At 41.9% G+C, this 20,948-nt stretch overlaps 1 protein-coding gene across 1 annotated transcript; it reads left to right on the forward strand.

Moving 5' to 3' along the window:
* Positions 1-132: 132 nt before the first annotated feature.
* Positions 133-20,913, forward strand: nup133 (nucleoporin 133). Its single transcript, XM_041982961.1, has 25 exons — positions 133-397; positions 594-709; positions 981-1,084; positions 1,192-1,425; positions 1,640-1,810; positions 2,194-2,349; positions 4,357-4,427; positions 5,837-5,984; positions 6,173-6,323; positions 9,110-9,264; positions 9,602-9,693; positions 9,963-10,126; positions 10,853-10,947; positions 14,584-14,808; positions 14,884-15,006; positions 15,084-15,183; positions 15,279-15,542; positions 15,620-15,753; positions 17,856-18,014; positions 18,348-18,483; positions 19,521-19,639; positions 19,932-20,012; positions 20,094-20,158; positions 20,463-20,551; positions 20,699-20,913. The coding sequence occupies exons 1-25, from the start codon at positions 270-272 to the stop codon at positions 20,833-20,835; spliced, it is 3,417 nt and encodes a 1,138-aa protein (XP_041838895.1). The 5' UTR covers positions 133-269; the 3' UTR covers positions 20,836-20,913.
* Positions 20,914-20,948: the final 35 nt, after the last annotated feature.

The following is a 20,948-nucleotide window of genomic DNA, read 5'->3' on the forward strand; positions in this document are numbered from 1 at the left end:
CATATAGAGCCCCTTAGGGACACAGTGAATTTTTTTTTCTTTCTTTTTTTTCAATCCCCTCGCAATATGAGTTACCTCGAAACACTTTTGCTTTGAGTTATGTTAATAAAGTTTCTGGAATGGGCGGTTGAAGATGACGTTTAGTTCAAGCGACTGCACCGCGCGTTGTTTCGAGGGAGGAAAGTTTCTGCGGCGGTTGTGTTGTAACTGTCTCCTCTTACGGTGAAAGCTGTTTATATTTTTCGACTTTTGAACTGTTTGGAGTAGGCATGTTCACCCCCCGCACTGCTCCGACCTCTGGTCGCAGGCAGCAGGGCAAGACCACCGGGAGGAAGAGCGTCTCCAGTTCGGCCACCAACCTGCTGTTCTCCCCGCGCAGGACGCCTTTGTCGGCGAGGTGAGTGGATACACAGAACCAGGACGTTTTTGGTTGTTCATGTACATACGCTGCTGTTCGCGTCAAACAATGGACTATTGTAAATGCTGCAAATCAGATATTTAACGCTGTGAAATGGCAAATTCACTAATGGCTCATTATTCAGATTACGGTTATTTAAATTTGTCCACTCTGTCTTCATGTGTCTCTCCTTCAGGTCAACACCCACCCGAGTACAGAGCCACGCATCTGTAGAAACCATCAACTATGATGTGCAGACATTTGGCTCGTCGCTACCTGTCAAGGTGATGGAGGCGCTGACCATGGCCGATGGTAAGACTTGCCTTGTCCCTGGTGAAAATGGGTTTCTGGCATAATTGTGTTGTTATCCCAGAAAGCAGAGAATTTATCCCAAACATTGTGCACAACATGAGTTTTCTTTGGCTCTCATTTGACATTTGTTCAGAACTAACTCTAACAAAAGAAAAGCAGGTCCATCAATGTCTGCTTCCTATGATTTATTTTGTGTTGTTGGCCAGTTTTGTTTCTGGTAAATGTCTTATTGTGGTGCCACTGAACAGTTGTGTGTATGTTGATCCTTTAGCTGATGACCAGATCTCAGTGAAGGTAAATGAGAGCGGTTGGGCCTGGATGGTTTGTGGAGAGAGACTGATCATCTGGAAGATTTGTCAGACTCCTGTAGCCAAGGTATAACACAGCACCCTCACCCACCTAAAAAGAGTTTTAAAATGGCAACAGTTTAAAGTGACAGTCAGTGACATCTTTACAGTAAGATGTCAAACTGTTTTCCGCAGCTGTCAGTGTGTAAGGAGCTGCAGCTGCCCAGCAGTCAGTACATCTACACAGCCGACCTTGTGGCAGTGACGTCTGCTGCTCCTCTGGAGGTGGCCCCTGTTCAGTCCATCTCTGTCCTGGTGCTGGCTGCTGAAGGACCGGCTCGTTTTTGGCCGAGCCTGGCACATGAGGGCAACTACACAGAAACTAATGTGGACCTGGGAAATCTCTGCAACTTTGTTGTTGCAATCAGAGTAAGTAGATCCTCAGAAAGTTTGATTTATGCTGATGTTTGGTTGGAATCATCTAATAACACAGCTGCTTCTGAATCCATGATCTTTTATTTACATTTTACTTTTTAAACTGTGTAGTTTGAATATCCAAAGAAGAAACTTATTGCGATCTGGTCTGAATCTTAAAAGCTTTAATCCTACCATGCTTCTGTTTAACTTCTCTCTTCTCTCTAAGGGTGGGAGCTTCGTGTTATCATCAGTTAAGAATCAGCTGTTGAGGGCAAGTGCTGACACTTCAGGGAAGCTGCAGTATCGTGCTCTGCAGCAGGGTCAGGGCATGCTGTCTGGCATTGGACGCCGTGTCTCCAGCCTGTTTGGCATCCTCTCTCCACCAGGCAATGACACAGTGAGTTCTAAGAACAGCTTCTTCTGTAGGATTTGGGTGTCATTTTGTATTTTTTGATAGTTAAATTTAAGATCACAACAACACAGAGAGGATTTAGCCTGCAAAGTAATCTTGTGCCAACGCTGGCATGTTGGTAAGAGGCCTCGGTGTATGTGAGAAAGTAGACAGTTTCTGTAAAGTTTCAGATAGAGTGGGCAGATGGTAAACATGCACTATAAGCTGTTTATTTTTAATGTCTTGGAGATAATAGTTACAAATGCAGGACAATTAAAAATGTAATTTGGTAAGAGGCCATACATAAAGCTTTTTGACTTGCTGTGCATCAGATTGTGGTAAAAATACAGTGTGCTGTTCTAATTTATTACTGTATGTTATTTGCTCAGCTTCACAAGGTGCTGTGGGTGGGGAGAACCAGCTGCCTGTACACACTGACCTCCTCCAGTCTGAGTAAATGGGAAGTGGACGACATCTCAGAGCACCAGATCTTCAGCTGGGATACTCGCAGAGCTATTACTGTGAGCATCGCCGATTCCATCTGGGTAAGTGGGGGTCACTCGTGACCAGTGTTGGGCACGTTACTTTGAAAAAGTAATTAGTTACAGTTACTAGTTACTTCTCCCAAAAAGTAACTGAGTTAGTAACTGAGTTACTCCACTATAAAAATAACTAGTTACCAGGGAAAGTAACTATTTCATTACTTTTTTAAAGTTTAAAAATGTCAAAGAAGTTTGATTTTTTTCAGAACAGGTTTCACAGGCCAGGTGCATAGAGTAGAACAGCAGAGACTGGTACCTGAACAGACGTTTTAATATTTATTGCACCTCAAAAGACCACAACTGGTACAACTGTACTTCAAGAATTTTCTTCATCATTTCCACCTCGAAAACGCCGTCTTTCCCTGAGACTCCGGACTCGCCATCTCTGATTTTTTGTGTGTGTGCTTCTATGTGCTGGGTTTGTGTGTAAACATCCGCCCACCTGGTGTCTCTGATTGGCTTATAAAATTTTCCTCCAATCATCATTACTTAATCGCTTACCCCTGTTTTCACTACAGGGGAAAACACACACACATTTGGAGCTCCTGTGTCTGTGAGCCAAGCTAGCGTTAAACCAAGTGGGACGACCACTTCGTAGCTTCACTCAGTAACTTGTAGTAACGGCATTTTGGTAATGGTAACGGCGTTGTAACGATAGAAAAAGTAATTAATTAGATTACTCGTTACTAAAAAAGGCAACGGCGTTAGTAACGGCGTTTATTTTAACTCCGTTATTCCCATCACTGCTCGTGACCGTGTATACGTGCGATCTGATAGGACGGACTGTTTGACATTTGTTATGTGACTAACAGTGGAATATTAGAAGATGCATTTTTCTTTAATGCAGCGCCCATCCAAATATTTCACCACCTGGATTTAACTTAGCTAACAGGTCAAAGCCTTCCATTGGATAATTCCTGCAGGTTGATTATCTTCCAGCTACAACACGTTATATAACCCCAACTGATGCAGGAAGCAGCTTCTCATTTCTTAAACAACCATGTGGGAAGACACATCCTGTGGTCGTGGAAAAGATGTTAGTCTGTTTCAGAAGGGTCAGATCATTGACAACAAGCAGCGAAAACATCTAACAGCTGCAGAAATGAGTAAAACTGGGTTCAGAACTGTCCAAAACATTATTAAAAACTTGAAGGATAGTGGGGAACCATCATCTTCCAGAAAGAAATGTTGTCAGAAAAACATCCTGAATGATGGTGATCAATTAAATGTTTAGTGAAATCAGATGGAAGAAAAACACCAGCAGAGCTCAGGGCTATGTTTGATAGTGAAAGTAAGAACATTTCCACATGAACAGTATGAAAGGAACACAACCTGAATATACCGAATGAGCTGATTATTCCATCTTCCCTGATGGCACGGCCATATTCCAAGATGACAACACCAGGATTCATGCAGCTTAGATTATGAAAGAGTGGTTCGGGGAACAGGAGATATCATTTTAAAAAAAGGATTGGCACCACTGAGTCCAGACCAGAACCCCCTGGAGAATCTTTGGGATGTGCTGGAGGTCTGACTCACCCATCATCACTACAAGATCTTGGAGGAAAATGAACCAACGCTGGATGGAAATAAATGTTGTGACACTGCAGAAGCTTATAGAGACGAAGCCACAGAGAATCCTGCTGGAGTCAAAGCTAAAGAAGGTCCAACAAGGTGTTTGAGTGTAACCTTTTTGGGAAAGGTGGTGTAGTTTGCCTGCACAACAATGGAATCAAGAAAAAATATTTGGATCCACCCTTTTTAGGATGGAATAAACTTCAAATCACTCTGACTCCTGAAACTTCATCAGAGTGCATCGCCATGGTTAGCATCGGTGCTAACAAACTGTGAAGGGAGGGGTGTGTTGAAATACACACTAACAAGCCAGAAAAATGTCCATATTTAAAGATTATCCATCCTTTCAACAGTGATGGTCCCTGATGGGAAGGATGAGGTGGTGGATGTTTTGGTCAAAAACCTGACATGATGACTGAAGTTTCTTTTCACCAGGGGTCAGAGAGCAACTACGAGGAGATGAAGGAGGGGGCAAACGTAGCGTACCTGGACATGAAGCTCAGCCAGTGAGTGTTTTCATCTGAATGTAAATCTGTGTCAGTGAAACATGATGGTATGGATAAATGTTTGTTAACAGCAGTTCAATGTTTTTATGCAGCGGGGGCATCATTTATCAAACTGCGTTAGCAAAGCAAACTACAGGTTTGCTTTGCAGGGAAATGCAGCGCACAAAAACTTTCAGATTTATCAAAGCGTGCACACGCACGTCCCATGTCTGTTTCAGTTTATCAGGGCTCCAGACGGCAACCAAATGGTCGTATTTTGTGACTAAAATGTGAGACAGTACCAGTGAATTTTTCATCTACTTGCGCAATGGCGACCAATACATTTGCTGATCTTTTTCTTGTAGTAGTTATAATTTAATTTATTTTGTCGCTAACAAACTTCTGCTTCCCTGCTTGTTATGAAGAGTGTGGACAAAAATATTTACAAAGTTAAAAGTATTGTGAAATGTTCCAGACTCCTAATTTTAAAAAAACTAAATACACTTAAAAAAAAAAACTGAACTACAAAATAAAGAAAAATTGGCTGAATTATTTTATTTATTTAGTTTGCTGTTCTAAATATTTTTAGGTTGTCTTTTAAGTAAATTTTCCCTTTCCCACCACATCCATTACAACTATATGTACAAGGCTGATTATGCTAATTAGCGACTTCTAGCCACTTCTAGGACAGCCAATAGCTGCTTTTCTTACTGAGGAGTTGGAACAGTGCCTGGAGAGGAGCATCAGTCCCTGAAGCTGTTTATTACCAGGAACTACATGGACCAGTCATACCATGCCCTATGGGGGATGATGATTTGATTTGACAAGTTCTTTGTCTACCTGTTTTGTATTCGTGTGACCAGTAAGATGTTTTTTTTTATGTTGTCAACTGCTGCACAAAAATATGTAAATTGTAAACATTGTAATTTCTGAATTTATTGTTCAAGTATTTATCACTAATACAGTGAAAATTAGAGGAAATGTGAAAATTTGCTATGCAAGGCAATTTCAGTGTGCGCCCCTAAATTTTCTGTTCATGCTCCTAAAATTTTAAGTTAGGGGCTGCTGTGCTCCTCATAGAAAAAGTTAGTCTGCAGCCCTGACCATACCTGCTGTCTCTGTCTGATGCTTTATGTTTTGCTGATCCAAATAACTTGAGGGTTTGATTGTGTTGAACTTACGTCATTGTACACCTCTCTGATCTTTTCGTTGTGTCGGCAACATGAAATGTTTCAGACATCTTTCATGCTCATGGTCACTGTGATGCTGGGACAGAAAACTGCCAAAGACCCAACAAACCTCTACAAGTGTACCTGTTTTATCCCCCTTTCTCTTCGCTGCATTTTAAATTTGGTTCATGAGTTAAAACACATTTTCTGATTCTTGATGCATGGCTGGTCTGAGTCAGTCTCTGTGCTGTGTGCCCTCAGAACTGGCCTGGTGGTTTTGGCTGCAGCCTGGAACCCATCAGACACTCCCTGCCTGGCCTACTTCTGCCTGGTAACTCTCCAGGACAGCGGGGCCTCCATCTCTGACCAGTTCACCGTCGAGGTGACCAAGTACAGCTGTCCATTCCAGGTTAGTCCGTCCAGATGCTGCAGGGACAGGGATGCTCCCGGCTCCACGTCTATACATCAGAGCCGTTTACAGATTCTGCTCACTGAAGGAGAAAAGGATTATTGTCATTTCAAAACTATTGAATCCTAACGTGAATCCGATAAGCAGACATTTTGTGCTGATGCATACTTGCTGTGTTGTCTCCTCAGAGCGATCAGGCCCTGCAGGCCATGCGCTTGGTGGTGCCACGTTCCCCCGGCTCCACCGCCTTCCTGTACAACGAGGAGCTGGTGTACGCCTGCTCCACCGGCACCAGCAGGGCAGCGCTGCCAGACGAGAAAATCAGTTTTAACTCATCAGGTGAGAGGAGCCAAAGCAAAATAATACAAAATAATAATGAATGTGACTTTATAAGACAGTAATGGTATTATAGAAGAGCAGTTCTCAAGCTTTTTACCTCACATACCACCTCAGAACTGACATTTAAACTTCGTCACACAACTCAGTAAAGTCCTGATAAACTCTGAGCACTCTGAGGCTATTTTTGATTTGCCTTTACATACAACATAAAAAATGTTAATCACCTTTGCTTGAGATCACTTTTTTAGCACAACTTCACCTATATGATCTGATCATTATTTTTTCTCTTTAACCTACTTTATTACACAATTGAAAAATATAATCTACTTTTTGTTATAATAAAAAACCCACAAATAAAACTTATTTCTATATAGTAGAATGACGAGTAAATAGAAACAAACTCAACCCGTCACTGTTTTACGCTCAAGTTAATATTGTTTTATTAAATTCAGACATATCTCTGGTTTTATATGGTCCATCAATGTCAAACAAAACCTTTTAAAGGCTCCAGCTGGCCTCTTTTCTCTGACAATGATCTGATCGCACCGGCGTGGTTACAGACCCCTGAAGAACAAATATTTATATGTAGGGGCGGGTCTAGAAGAGTTCTGATGAGGGGGCCAGGCAGGGGCACTGACCAGGAAAAGGGGGGCACAAATGGGATTTTTTTTTGTTGTTTTTTTTTGTTTGTTTTTAAGGTCTAGATTTTGTAAATAATAGAGGAGGTGCATCACTGCTGCTCCCGTCATGGTGTAGATCTGTAATTCTGTAAATGAGTGATTGATAAATCTTAATCATCAGACACGTCGCAGTTTCACCCTTTGTCAGACTTGATAGAAGTCTGATCGGATGTATGGATCAGTGACTGATGTTCCTCCATCTGACGTCAGCTTGCATCCGTAGCTGGCTTGACTGGACTGAGGCCTCCCAGTACAGAACAGCTACTGGTTATTTGACTTTCATTGCTGTTTTCACTGTTTGTGAGCGTAGATTTAGACTGAACTGTAATGTGCCAAACCATGCAGCCATACCGTACCTTATGATGCCTTTTTTTTTTTTTTTTTAACCTGTCCAGTATCATAGCAGCAGAATGATAATCTGGTTGCTGTGTCATGCCGAACAAATTTGCTTTGCCCAGGGGAGGCTTATGGGTAAAAGGCTCTTCTTGATAATCTGATTTATAAATTTATTTATTTACTTTGAATCATGGAATCTATGTAGTCTTGCTGGACCTGACCGGAGGGGACAGAAAAAGAAGGAAGACAGCAAAAAGAAGCAAAAGCGAAAGAAGAAAGAAGAAAGAGGAGACAAAAACACCACAGACAGAAGCAACGACCCTTCAATCCACACCATCACCAGACAACAAACTGCTACACTCGTACACAAACACACCAGAAAGATTCCTGGGGCTTTTACGGAAAAACAGAGCAGTCGGTCATTAAGAGTTCTTAAATAATAACCAAATCAAAAAGACATGTCACAAACATATCACAACAACAACCAGATACAAACTCACAGAAAAAAAGAGAAATTATCTCTTAGTGTATAAACCCACTGGACAGCTCAGTGACTGTGTCAGCATGCAGAGGATGAGGAGTAAGGAGTGATCAGTGATGAAGAGTGGTGAGTGAGATCGTGCAAATGCAACCACGCCTCCACAGAGGCTAGCGGCAGACCAGGGCCCAGAGACCCAGCCCCGGAGCACCAACCCAAGCTACCCCACCACGAAGACGACTCCAGCCCCACCCGAAGGGCGGCAGAGGAGAGCCCCAGCCAGAGCCCTCCGCTGTCTTGGGGCACAGGCCCCAGTGGGCGAAGATCGGTAGCCACCCCAGACAACCACTTGGCGTGAGCCAGCACACACCCCGATGTTCCAGCCGCACACCCCGGGAACCAGGGCACCATCGACCCCGCCCTCCACCTACTCCAATCTCCACCCCATACAACTCCATACTCACACCCTTCCCTGCGCTGTACCCATACGCACTCACTATCACACAGTCACGTCATACATAACTCACCCACTATGCCACATGGGGGACGTCCCAGGCAGACCAGAGGGCAGCGAGCCCCAAGCGCGGTCCACACCACCACCACCCACAGCAACCCCCCACCTAGATGCAACAGACCTGGCACCCCCCAGAGCCACCAGCCCACTAGTGCAGCCAATCAGGGTCCTGGTCCCTGAAGCCTTTGAGCCTTCTGCAGCACAGTTAAGTAACATGGGCGCTGCAGCACAGGGTACAGTAGTATATTCACTCTGTCAGTGACAACTTAGAAAACTTTATTTTTGGATTTTAAAAGCATTACATGTGTGAGGACCATATTGTAGTGTATTACTATTACCATCTTTTTTACCATAACCACCAATCTGGCTCTGCCAAAGGACAGGTCAGACGTTAACACGACTATTTTTAAAATAATCTAGCACATTTCAAAGTTGTGTAAATTTTTGTTTGTAAGCAGTTTAGAAAAAAAACATGAATATAGAAACAGTCGTGGATTCATTGTTATTGTGGACAAAGATGTTACATGTTCTGTGCGATAATGTGATGAAATTTCAGATCAGTTTTAGCAAGACGCACCTTAAAATGTTCAGGCTCAGGATTTTTTTTTTCTTTAGCCATCACCCCTGAATAGAAGAACTTTAATCCAACCACAATGTGTGTGTGTGTGTGTGTGTGTGTGTGTGTGTGTGTGTGTGTGTGTCACTTTAAAGCCTGATGTCAGTTGTCTAACAAAACTGCAGGAGTATAAACTTAAAGATGAATGGTCTGTCTGTTCAGGTGACGGCATCCGTGGCGGAGGCTTATGCGCCGGCCTGCCGGTGTTTTTCTCCCAGAACAGCGGCCTGGTGGCAGTGGTGGCCAGAGAGAGCGCCTCCATCCTGCCAGAGACCATGGAGGACTCACTGTGCTCCTCGCTAGCAGCAGCACCGGAGGTAAAGGTCAACGCTGCATCTACAGAGCAAAAGACTATTTTTTTATGCATGAACCGCAGCACTGAACGTTTCTGTAACGCTGTTCGATCAGACTGTAAAAACTCATCTGAGGAAGTCACGGGTGATGCTTCCTGCAGGTTTTATACCAAGCTAAGTCTCAGTCTCTACTTCCAGTTTGGAAAATAATAAACAGTTGAACAGATAAATGAATAACATTAATTTGTGCATGTAGCATGTCATGATTCTTACCTGCTGTAATAATTCACTCTTTGGACATCTGATGAGAACCAGTATAGGGAAATGGTTGTAAATGATGTTATAACTGTAACTGTTTCAGGTTTCTGCCATGGAGACTCCAACAAGGGCGGAGCCTGTAGCCCAGGAGGACAAGACCAAACTCCTGAAAGCCGCCTTCCTGCAGTTCTGTCGGTGCGTCTCATAAAAAAACAAAAGATTGAAAAAGTTGTGAAGGTTATTTGGACCCAAGAGCAGAACATATGGTTAATTTTTAAACTAAAACGTGAAACATGCTGGTCAGAGTTGGACATCTTCCTGAACGTCTCGTACCAATTGTTGTAATTATTAGTAAACATGAATTTAAAGACTTAAAGATGCGGAATATCATCATTTCTAATTGCAGCAGCACCAGAGAGTCTCAACAGTTACAGCTGAATAAATATGTTTATCTGGTTTATCAGGAATGACCTGGTGGGAGCTCAGACTGTCACAGATGACCTCTTCCCCGCCGACAGTGATGGAGAGAACGGAGCTGAGCTGGACGGCATCGTGACGCAGATTAACCTGGACCTGGTGGACGACTACCCGGCCTCAGACCCTCGCTGGGCTGAGTCGGTCCCAGATGGTGAGGGAAGAAGTCAAGCCAACTTTATTTATAAAGCCCCTTAGGAACAGCAACCTCAGACTGAAGTGTTGAGGAATAAAATGCCTTAAAAATAAGTAAATAAAAAAAAAAAACATCTAAATAAATAGTTCAATCATGTATAAAAGTACAAGACTAAAAAAGAAGCAAAAGACAAGTTAAAACAATAAAATCAACTACTCACGCTGGATTGAAAGCCAGACTAGGAACAGTTACTTAGCGACTCGTAGAAAGAAATGAGGAGCTGTGGTGTAAATAAGATAAAAAACATCAGACTGTTCGGATTTTACCAGAAGGACAAAGTAGAAACCTGTCAAGTGTGTGGGCTACAGGTTGCATCTTGTAGTTGTTAAGTAAAGCCACTCATATCTCAACTTTGCGTCCTGGTTAGAATATAGAGCAGTTCATATTTACATGTCATATATGCTTAATAAATAAAATAAGATAAAAAAAAGTCTTTTATTTCTCCCACATTTGGGAAATTCCAGTTAGAGCAGCAAGTGAATTGTTAAAAATATAAAATTGACAAGAGCATATGTAAGGAAATATTTCTCTGAACACTGAGCATACGGTGGAATTTATACCATTTAACCAACATTAGTTAGAAAAACAAAAGGCCTAGTCATGCGTAATATTTTTGTAAACAGTTTTAGCGTCGGCTCTTAACTTTTATTTGTCCTGTTGTGTTTTTTTCCTTCCCTGTTTCAGAGTGTGCTGGCTTTCCTCTCACGTCCCTCATCATCCTCCACCAACTGGAGGACAAGATGAAGGCCCACGGTTGTTTCATGGACTTTCTGCAGCAGGTAAAGACGTACTGCTTGGTTAGATCTTCTATGTGTTATGCAATAGTTTGAGGGAGAAAGTTTTCTGGGTCTGTTTTATTTAGTTTGTTTTTTAAATTTGGTTTTATTTTATTTTTCATTCAATCATTGTTAAAGGAGTCATCACCCAGAAAACGCCCCATTATCATGAGTCTTATAAGATTTCCCTGTCCAATCATGATATGGTCTGAAGTGTGTTAGAAGCAGATGTGTCCCGATAATCCGCTCCAAAACAGGTCAAAGCCGAGAATTGGAAAAATTGAACATGCTCAATATTTACGACCCAATATCTTCAGATGTGTGAGAAAAGTCAACGACTCATGACTTTAAACAGTGTGGATGGTGACGTGGTACGGATTGTAGCCAATCAGAGAGCTGGCTGGCTGGGGAACAAGGAAGGATGTAAAGTCTGTATTCATGCCGTCTCCAGTCTGTTATTTTTTCAGTTCTGTCTTTTTCTGTTAACAGTAGTCCCAAGACCACCATCATTCCCTCATCCTACATATCCTCTTCCGTGCTGGGTGTTGTTTTCCTGTTGTTACTATGGTTCTTCTTCTTCGTTTTTGTGTCGGTTGTTGCTATGGTTCTTCTTCTATATTTTTATTAGATGACGTTTGGTCATGTGAGATGTCCGGCTTGGAGGACTAGATTTTAGATCAGTTGCGGGACAGCATCGTTATGTGTGTGTTGTTCTGTGATTATATTATCGGAGCACAGCACACACAATATGATCAGAACTGTTAAATGCCTGTTTTTCTATCTTCATTTGTGAGGTCTCTAACAGATAAAAAAATCTCATAAGATAATAGAAATGTGGGTACCAGGTTTAAGCTGTTTATGTTTTGACTGTGCCCGCACTGGGCCAGCCCCCCTTCCGACTCTGGCCTCACTGCGGCCAATCAGCACGCTCCTCATTAACGTTTGTCAATAGCTTGCATGAACTCTCACGAGACAAAGTTGTGGTATAAGCAAAGGGTCAGAATAAGCTCTATGTTTGATGTTTGTTTTTGTTTTTTGTTTAATAAGTTTTCAAAAAAAGTATTTAAAGACACTTAGAGGACAGTGGATTCATGAAAAGACCAGGTGACGACACCTTTAATTGATTCTGTTTTTTTTTATCTGTTTGGACACGTTGAAAGGATTTCTTTTTTTGCAAGTATTTGATGTTTTTCTGTACAACCGTTTTGTTTTAACTATCCAATCATTTGTCTGCAGTGGGACAAACAAACATCAAATGCTGATAAGACATTTTATCATTTCATAAAAATAATAAGGTCATCTTAAAATTCATCTCAAATTTGGAGCAGGAATAACAAAAGTGGATTAAAAAGAAACACTGCAGATATTCTGGTTAATTATCAACATGTCCATAACATGACTGAGTATGACAAGAGCACCTTTGAGAGGCAGAGTCTCTCAGAAGTAAATATGGAGAGACAAGTGGCAGCTGTCACATCTGTGAAACACCATCAATGCTGAAACAATCTAGACGTCTTAGAGCAACATCTGTTCTCATCCAGACAGACTTTTTTAAGGGAAGGCCTTGTATACTTGTTAAACCACATAATACATCTGTACCAGCAAGACCAGAGGCCTGCACAACAAAGCTGGATTTTCTCTTTGAGGTAACTTAGGGGTTGACCCAGGGTTTTCTGTACGACAAAGCTGGTTCACTTGTTACCGGGAAAAATCACCACGGTAACTTACTTAAGCAACTATGTTCTGGATAAGAGGTCAACGAGTATAAAGTACCACCTCCTGACCAACCAGGTCTCTTGGAAAATGTCCCGTCAATCCCGTCAATGTTGGTGTGCGAATGGCGAGAGGAGGCTTAGAGAAAGAGTTTTTAAGGAAAAGATGCTTCCTTTTGATGTAGAAATAAAGCCTCGTCACTGATCGATGTTCTTGACTTGTTCCCAAGTCCATTCAGCTCCACTAGAGTTGCATCTGAAATAGTGAGGTTAATAATAATGCTCATACATGGCAGAACTGCACAACAATGAATTTATGGAACCACAAGTACTCATGCGGTCATTGTGTTGGAACATTAATTCCTGACAAACGCACTCATATGGGGGGCTGAGCCTCCAAAGAACTCACTGGAAACTAGAAGCACTGAGAACCAAAACCTCCACCAAGCCATTTTAATTCATTCTTTTTGTTTTTTAGCCAATGATTGTGGGCGTTGTTTTTGAGTTAGAAACTTTAATGGCATAATTATCCCTTCTCCCCAAAGTAAAAAATCCTTTAAAATAATCTTGGATCCAGGCGGGGATCCGGATCTCCTCCAAAATCTAATCACTTGCTTCTTTATTCCATTTCTGAGGTTTCCTGAAAGTCTAACCACAATCTGTTCAACCCTTTTGAGTTATGTTGCTAACAGACATTCAGACAACCGTATGTACACGTTGCTGGAGGTTTTAAATAAACAGAAAAGTGAGGAAGCACTCTGCCTGAAACATCTGCGCCGTAATAAAGTGAAACTGAGTGATCAATGTGATGTCCGTTTATATTGTCCGATTAATGTTTTGTTTTTATAATATATAAATAAATATAAAAATAATGTTTTTATTACATGCACAATTAAATAAACATGTATTTATACATAAAAAGGTTCACTTTTACCAGCTAATTTAGAAAAATATTCACAATTATGCTTTTAATTTCCATGGTTTATATTATTCCCATGTAATGCATTTTTCACATTTTATATTCTGCTGTAGTTATTAGGTTTTTATTAATATATTTGTTTAAACAGCTACATTTTATTTATTACATATGTGCAAAGGGACTAAAAAATCATTTAAGGTGTATAAAATATTTGAATTACTTAGAAAACAGGTCAAAATCCACTTTGTTGGAAGAAGCTAGGATTCCTGGATTCCCTTTTTTTTCCCAAACATCCATTTGAACTTTGGGAAACTTTAAACATCAGTAACACATTGACATAAAATAAATGGATAAAGAAAATAGTCTTTTTAATCTCCAATTCAATTCAGTTTTATTTGTATACCACCAATTCACAATCATCTCAGAGCAATTTACATTCAAGCCAATCTGTTGTCATCTAATCAGTATCTAGTCAGTTCAAAGTAAATAATAGCCTCTACTTTACATTGTGTTTAAACATGCAATGACAAATATTTCCTTTTTTCTTTATGCTTCTAACTTTAATCTGTGAAGAGAAATGCGTCTGCCTGTAGGAAGTAGTTTCCTTTACTGTCCAGCAGAGGGCGCTCTAGTTTCACCAAATGTATTCACTGGTAACTGCTTGCTAAAACAAGCTGTTATTTTTCCTAAGTAGTTAAAAAAAATAAATAAAAGTGAGGCAGTGGATGCCCACATATAAACAAGTTGTGTCATCTGACCGCCTGCCGAGTCCTTCACCAGAGTCTAATAAAAATGTAATTACTGACAAAATGGTGTCATTCAAAGAACGTTCTTACCTTAAATTTGCTCAGACTTGACTTTTGTAGAAATCATAGATGTTTTCAGAGCTCTTTCAAGTTTGCATCATTGCACAGCTTATAAAAAGTTTTAAAAAAACTAAACGAAAAACCTTTTAAACTCACCTATAAGAAAAAAGATGGCTCAGATTTCGGCTCCTCCTCTGTTCAGGTGGGCCTGCTGGACCGACTCAGTCAGGTGACAGTGCGATCGTCTCCCATGGCAACGCGTCTGCTGCTGTGTGAGCATGCTGAGAAGCTGCAGGCAGCCATGGTGCTGAAGAACCACCACACTAAGCATGCCGAGCTGGTGAACCGGGCCATCAGCACGGCGCTGCAGAGGAGCAACACCTCGGTGCCGCCCAGCCTCACTGTGGCCGACGTCTTCTTCAGAGAGGTTTGTCTCTGACCTTTAAGGGCGACGTTTTGAAGCTGGATGGGGGGTTTTATATTGTGTTGCTTCCTTTTACAGGTGTCTCAGATCTCCTCTGTGTTTGATTGTCTGCTGGAGGAAGAGGAGCGGAGTCTGAAGGAGAACCCAGTCGACTCGGTGCAGTGGGCCGAGGTGGTCCTCACAGTGAACAACATCTTTAAGGTAAATTTATCACTTATTAAATGAAGGGTGGCATGGGGGAAACTGTAATAACATCAGAGACCTTGTTGTGCGTTCAGGACATGCTTCAGGCTGCGGGTCAGTACCGAGAGACGAAGGCCTCCATGTACAGAGCTCCTGAAAATGCTGCTGCACAGCCTGAGTATGTCCCATGGACAGGTAATGTCCCGTACATGGGCTTTAGAACTTGAGCTTCTCAAGAGTTTCTGTTGAATGAAAATAAATCATTTCCCCCCACATCTTCTTTCCTGTAGCATCAGGTGGTGTCGGAGGCATTCGTACGGTCATTTCCCGCCAACACGACATCACCCTGCGCTCCGTCTACCCACATGCTGATTCAGAGTTGCGCAGCGCCCTTTGTGAGCAGCTGGTGGCGCTGTTGGACATCTACCTAGGCGGCTACGTAGCTCAGCTGACTTCAGTGCAACAGCAGAGGCCCCTAGGGGCCCAACAGGAGCGCTACAACAGCCTGGAGATGGAGTACAGCCAGCGGCGCTCCGAGCTGCTGGCTCCGCTGTGTAAGTGGGCTGAACTTCAGGGTGAAGTGGGAGATGTTTCCTGGTGGGCTTCATGTCTGTGACTGTGTGTGCTGCAGTGGAGCTGGGTCAGTACCAGTGGGTCGCAGCGCTGGCAGAGAAGTACTGTGACTTTGACATCCTGGTTCAGATGTGCGAGCAGACCGACAACCAGAGCCGTCTGCAGCACTACATGGCCAAGTTTGCAGATCAGGTACGTAGCTGCAGAACCACCAGGCCCTTTATTTTTTCACAAAAGATTTCCTTAAATGTCAAACAAAAACTTCCTAAGCTTCTAAAGTAGTACACATTTAAGCTAATAATTCAGCTTAATGTCATCGACTTGGAGATTCTCCACCAGATGTTTTATGTGCCAACCCGGTGAGAAAAATAAGGAAAAACCATAGATACAATAATTCTTCATTATTTTTACAGAAGCCACATTAATATGGTGCTTTTCATATTCCAATTTTTCCCACTTCTCTGACCTGTTTTTATGTTGGAAAAAAAGGTTTTTCAAGTGTCAATTTAATGAATTAAAACGGTGCTTTTTATGTACAGTAAATAAAACAACTTTTTAAAAAAAAAAAGGTAAATAAAACTCCGTTAAATAATGTTTTTACTTTTGGTTGTGGACTGCTCATCAAAACATGATGAAGAGCTCAAATATAAACATGACTGAAACTGACTTGAGTTAACCTGTTTTTTCTGCCTCCTGTCTGAAATGACATCCCCAAAATAAATTTAGGTACATCTTCACAACTACCAGGACTGTGTGTATAATCCTGGTCTCTAAGAAAGCTGAGACATGTGAGATTACCACAGATGTGTCAGAACAGTAAATTCACCTGGAACACAGTAGAAAATGTAAATGGTTCTCTCCGCCTAGAAGAAAAGCACATTACTGTCAGTGAAAACCAGAAGACAGAAGTTCATTTAGAAATGAGGAGGAACTGTGCTACAGTAGAAGGTCAAAAGTGAACCTGAGCAGGTTTCCAGGTGTTTAATAGAGGTGTTACACAGGTAAAAATTCCAGGAAGCCATCAGCTGATGATGATGATGGACACCTATCAATGGTCAGAGTCAGGAGGATCCAGGGATAGCCCCACATTCACCTTAGAAACACCATGAGGGTCCAGAAAGAAGTGAAGCCCAAGATAGTCTATGATAGGAAGATTGAATCCTTCACTATAAAACCTCCTTCATCACCATGGAAACCAGCAGGACCTTCATGGTTCATTTCAAACTGAGTCATAGGAGAACATGTTAGCAGAGTTTTTAGAGCTGGAATCAAACTTTTCACCACAAAACTGTAAGACCTGGTTTCTGGTTCTGGCTGCTAGCTCCAGAGTTTCTGTCCCACAGTGATGAGACAGACGTCTCTGTAGTCATCAAAAAGAGATTAAAATTATAATGTTTATACTATAATTATGGCAGTTGATAACTGATGGCTTCAGATTAGTTTTATAAGCTTAAATAATTTGGTGCTGATTTAGGTCGGATGAACAGTATCTTTCAGCCCAACCCAGCCTGAAATCCAGCTGTCTGCCATCTAAATGCTTCCTACATCTGACTTTGTCCAGGTTTCTGAGTTTCTTTCTTTTTTTTATGTGAAAATAATTTTGCCTCGCATTACCACCTTCCCTGCTTCCCACAGAACACATGCTGAGACTCCTTGTTTGTCATTGTTTTCTAAGTATATAGCCCATTTTTTTGAGAATTAGCTGATAAAGTCGAGATCTTTAAACAACGCTGTATTAAATCTCCAGCTTTTAGCCGGTGGAGTGATTCTTTTATTCATTCTCTGTATCGCTTAGTCCATTAAGGGTCGCGGGTAAGCTGGAGCCTGTCCCAGCATTAACAGGTGAGAGGCAGGGTACACCCTGGACAGTAGTGATTCTTGTGTTCCTCAAAGTGAAGGAAACTGGTGCATGGTCGCTGATAGTGATGGGGGGAATCTGGGTCTCTGAAATCTCACTTACCAAAGAGCTGCTAACCAGAAAATAATCCAGCCTAGAGTATGAAAGGTGAACTGAGGGAAAGATGGTGTACTCTCTGATATTAGGGTAATAAGACTGTAAAAAGTCCAAAATCTTCCATATATTGTTTAACAGTGTTTGTTTCGATGGTTTACAGAACCATGTTAAAATCCCCTCCTATGATTAGTGTGCTATCTGCGTGTTCAGAAAGTGATGTGAAGAAAGAATCTGTCCAGGTTTCTGAAACCATGTTTACATGTGGATTCTTTAAAAACCCAGCTAGTAACCAGATCATGTCCATGTGAATGATTTTCTTCTTTCTCGTTTTCTGCTGTAGAACTTTGCTGACTTCCTGTTTCGTTGGTACATGGAGAAGGGAAAGAGGGGGAAGCTGCTGTCACAGTCGGTGGCGCAGCACCAGCAACTAGCCGGCTTCCTGGAGGCCCATCAGCACCTCAGCTGGCTGCACCACATCCACGTGAATGACTACCAGAGTGTACGCAGCGCATAAACACAAACCTCTGCTGCTTTCTCTCTGAAATGAATCAATGGAAAGCTGTCAGTGTAACTGCAGGCTGCGTTTTTTTCTGATGCTTCATGTTATGTTTATGTAGCTGTGAGAGCGAGGATGCTGTTGAGGATTGTAGTTTTTACCTCTCAGATTCTCACCTTAGAAGATTTAGCGTCTGAGTCTTCTTTGTTTTTATGAGGTTCATTCTCTGTCATCTGACTGGAACGTCAGAGATACCAGCCTAAACCTCTGAACGTGTAAAAGCTCTGATCATTTAGTGATGAATTTAAAAATAATTGATATGTTTTGTCTGTGCAGGCCCACAGAACTCTGTACAGCCAGGCCAACATGGAGACGCGTTACTTTGTGAAGAAGAAGACGTTGCTGGCTCTCAGTAAGCTGACTGCGCTGGCCTCAGACCTGCCCGAAGACGAGCTCACCAAACAAGTTGACGGTAAAATCTCAGCCTGGTTTTTATACAACTGTCTGAGTTGTATAAAAAATTTCTAGTGGAAATGTTGTCACCTGAAGAAACATAACAGGTCATAACATTAAGACATTTATTGGTCTTTAAAGTCTTTAAAATATTCTAGTGATAAATGGCCCATCCACAGAAAAGGCCCTCTGTAATATCTTGTTGGACCTCCTGCATCTGTGATTCCAGCAGCTTTCTCTGTGGCATCGTCTCAATAAGCTTCTACATTTATTGTCCTCCCAGAGTTTCATTCATTGTAAGATCCTGTACTGATGTGAGAATTGGAAGAGGAATGTGCCCCAGTATAATCTGAGGAGTTAACCATCCAATGGTGAAAAATAAGATGATATAACAATATCAAGTAGAGAAGACAGTTATCTCAGACTAATATTTGAATTAAAATAATGCGGTATACACTATCGTTCCAGTTTTTAAATAATGTCTTCACCGTTGCGTGTCACGGTTGTTATGAAATGAGAGGCTGCAGTCCATCCACAGAGAAATGAAAAAATAAATGCAGTGAAAACTTGAGACAATTCTTTTTCTTCTTTGCACTTTAGCTCCTTTGCCTAAAGGTGAAATTAATGAGATTTTGAGCCTAAATGACTATTTGCAGCATGAAAATATAGAGTTGTAATGGAGTTATAATCCAAACTGCTGCAGCTGGCCTGGAGAGGCTGCCCACTCTAAATGAGGCAAATTTCCAGGTTTTTCTAGCATCTCCTCAAATTTAAAGTCAGTTTCTAAATACTAACTAAAACACAAAGAGAAGGATGAGGCCTGAGCCAGCATGAGCCGACACTGTGACTCGCTGCCACGTGGGTTGTTGATTGATCCAAAATCCTCTCTGTTTTACTGTTTTTGTTTTTCCACCCAGTACTCTGATTTAATTCCTTGTTTGATGTTTCTGCTGATGAAAATCCAGACAAACCTAACTTAACAGACACACAAGTCTCTTGGCAACGTTGAGCAGCTCGGCCTGTAAGTAAACTAAACACGGTCCTCTGTCCATTCAGACATCGTGCAACAGGAGCGCTTCCTGCTGCATCAGGAGACTCTGCCCAGACAGCTGCTGGAGGAGAAACAGCAGAACCCCGACACCATGCCTCTGCTCTCCGCTCACAACCTCATACAGGTGAAAACATACACAGACAATAGACAAATGTTACCAAAGGACAAACAATGACAAATCATCAACAGAAATTTCAACCAAAAAAAAAAAAGACAAGAAAATAAGACGCATCTTACCATGGGCTTGACCAGTACAGTGGTGAGTAATGAAGAGAGACCATCGTGTCGTACGAGTCAAAAGCTTCTTTACTGAAGCAGCATCCATCTCATCAAATGCTCAACTCACTTCATAGATAATGTAGTTTGGACTTTTAAAGATCAACTGAAATCTGAAAGCTGCCATGTTTCCTCTCCAGCTGTACATCTGTGACGACAACAGGCGAGCCAACGAGTACGACTTCACAAAGGCTCTGGACCTGCTGGAGTACATAAACGAGGTCACTTCCTGATTTTATTCATATTCTGCTTGAAGGCAGTTTAACGGCGACTTACGTGGATTTTCCGTGTCCGTGTTGCAGGAGGACGCCGTGGACATCGACTCGCTCAAATGTGAGATCTTGGGCAAAGCGCTGAGGAAAGACGAGTAAGATTTGTCACGTTTGTGTTTGTAGTCAGTCGTCTCGGAGACGGGAGAGCTGACTGAATTAAAAAGCCTAAAAGTGGCATTTTGATTTAACCTGATGAAAGTCAGAGGGTGAAAAGACTCTGTGGTGTCGCTGTACCTTAACTGCTGAGTCTGCAGCCTTACAGCCTGGTGATGATGGTGGTGTATCTTCATCATCACCAGGTCTCTGAGGTTTGTTTAAAATGTTGTGGAAAACAACGAGTTTTAAATAGATCGAAGCCGTCTGTGGTTGTTAGTGTTTCACACGTCTCTCACCTCCCAGCTGGTCCTCCACTGACGGGAACGATGATCCTCTGGAAGCAGCCAAGGACAGCATCTTCGTCAAGATCCTCCTCAAGCTCATACAGGAAGGTGAGAGACGCAGGCACACGCCTCCACATAAAGTTTATCTACACGTCATTAGATTTCAATCACAAACAATCAAATCATCTGTTTTTCAATTTCAATAATAATATTATGCGTAAACTCACCAAGACATAACGCCCCTCCCTCTTCCAGGTGTTCCTCTGGAGACGTACCTGCCTGACGTCAAAGAGCTGCTGGAGCTGGACGAGCTGAGCAGTTTAAAGTCCAAACCCTACTTTGAATTTGTCCTTCGAGCTAATTATGAGCATTATCTTCAGGCTCAGATGTGACGTCAGCTGTCTTCTAACATCTAACAACGTTCCAGATTTTGTTTTTGCTCTTTTTTAAATAAATGTGTTTTTATTTGCTCTTTCAGTCATTAATAGATGATTTTTATAGGTGT

This window comes from Melanotaenia boesemani, chromosome 4 (assembly GCF_017639745.1).
Source record: "Melanotaenia boesemani isolate fMelBoe1 chromosome 4, fMelBoe1.pri, whole genome shotgun sequence".
NCBI classification, from domain to species: Eukaryota; Metazoa; Chordata; class Actinopteri; order Atheriniformes; family Melanotaeniidae; genus Melanotaenia; species Melanotaenia boesemani.

Bases quoted from the DNA above. Each gene is read 5' to 3' on its own strand.
- nup133 (XM_041982961.1), top strand. From the start codon at position 270: ATGTTCACCCCCCGCACTGCTCCGACCTCTGGTCGCAGGCAGCAGGGC. The intron at 4,428-5,836 runs GTGAGTGTTTTC...GTGTGCCCTCAG, and splicing joins CTGGACATGAAGCTCAGCCA to AACTGGCCTGGTGGTTTTGG. The intron at 9,694-9,962 runs GTGCGTCTCATA...CTGGTTTATCAG, and splicing joins GCCTTCCTGCAGTTCTGTCG to GAATGACCTGGTGGGAGCTC.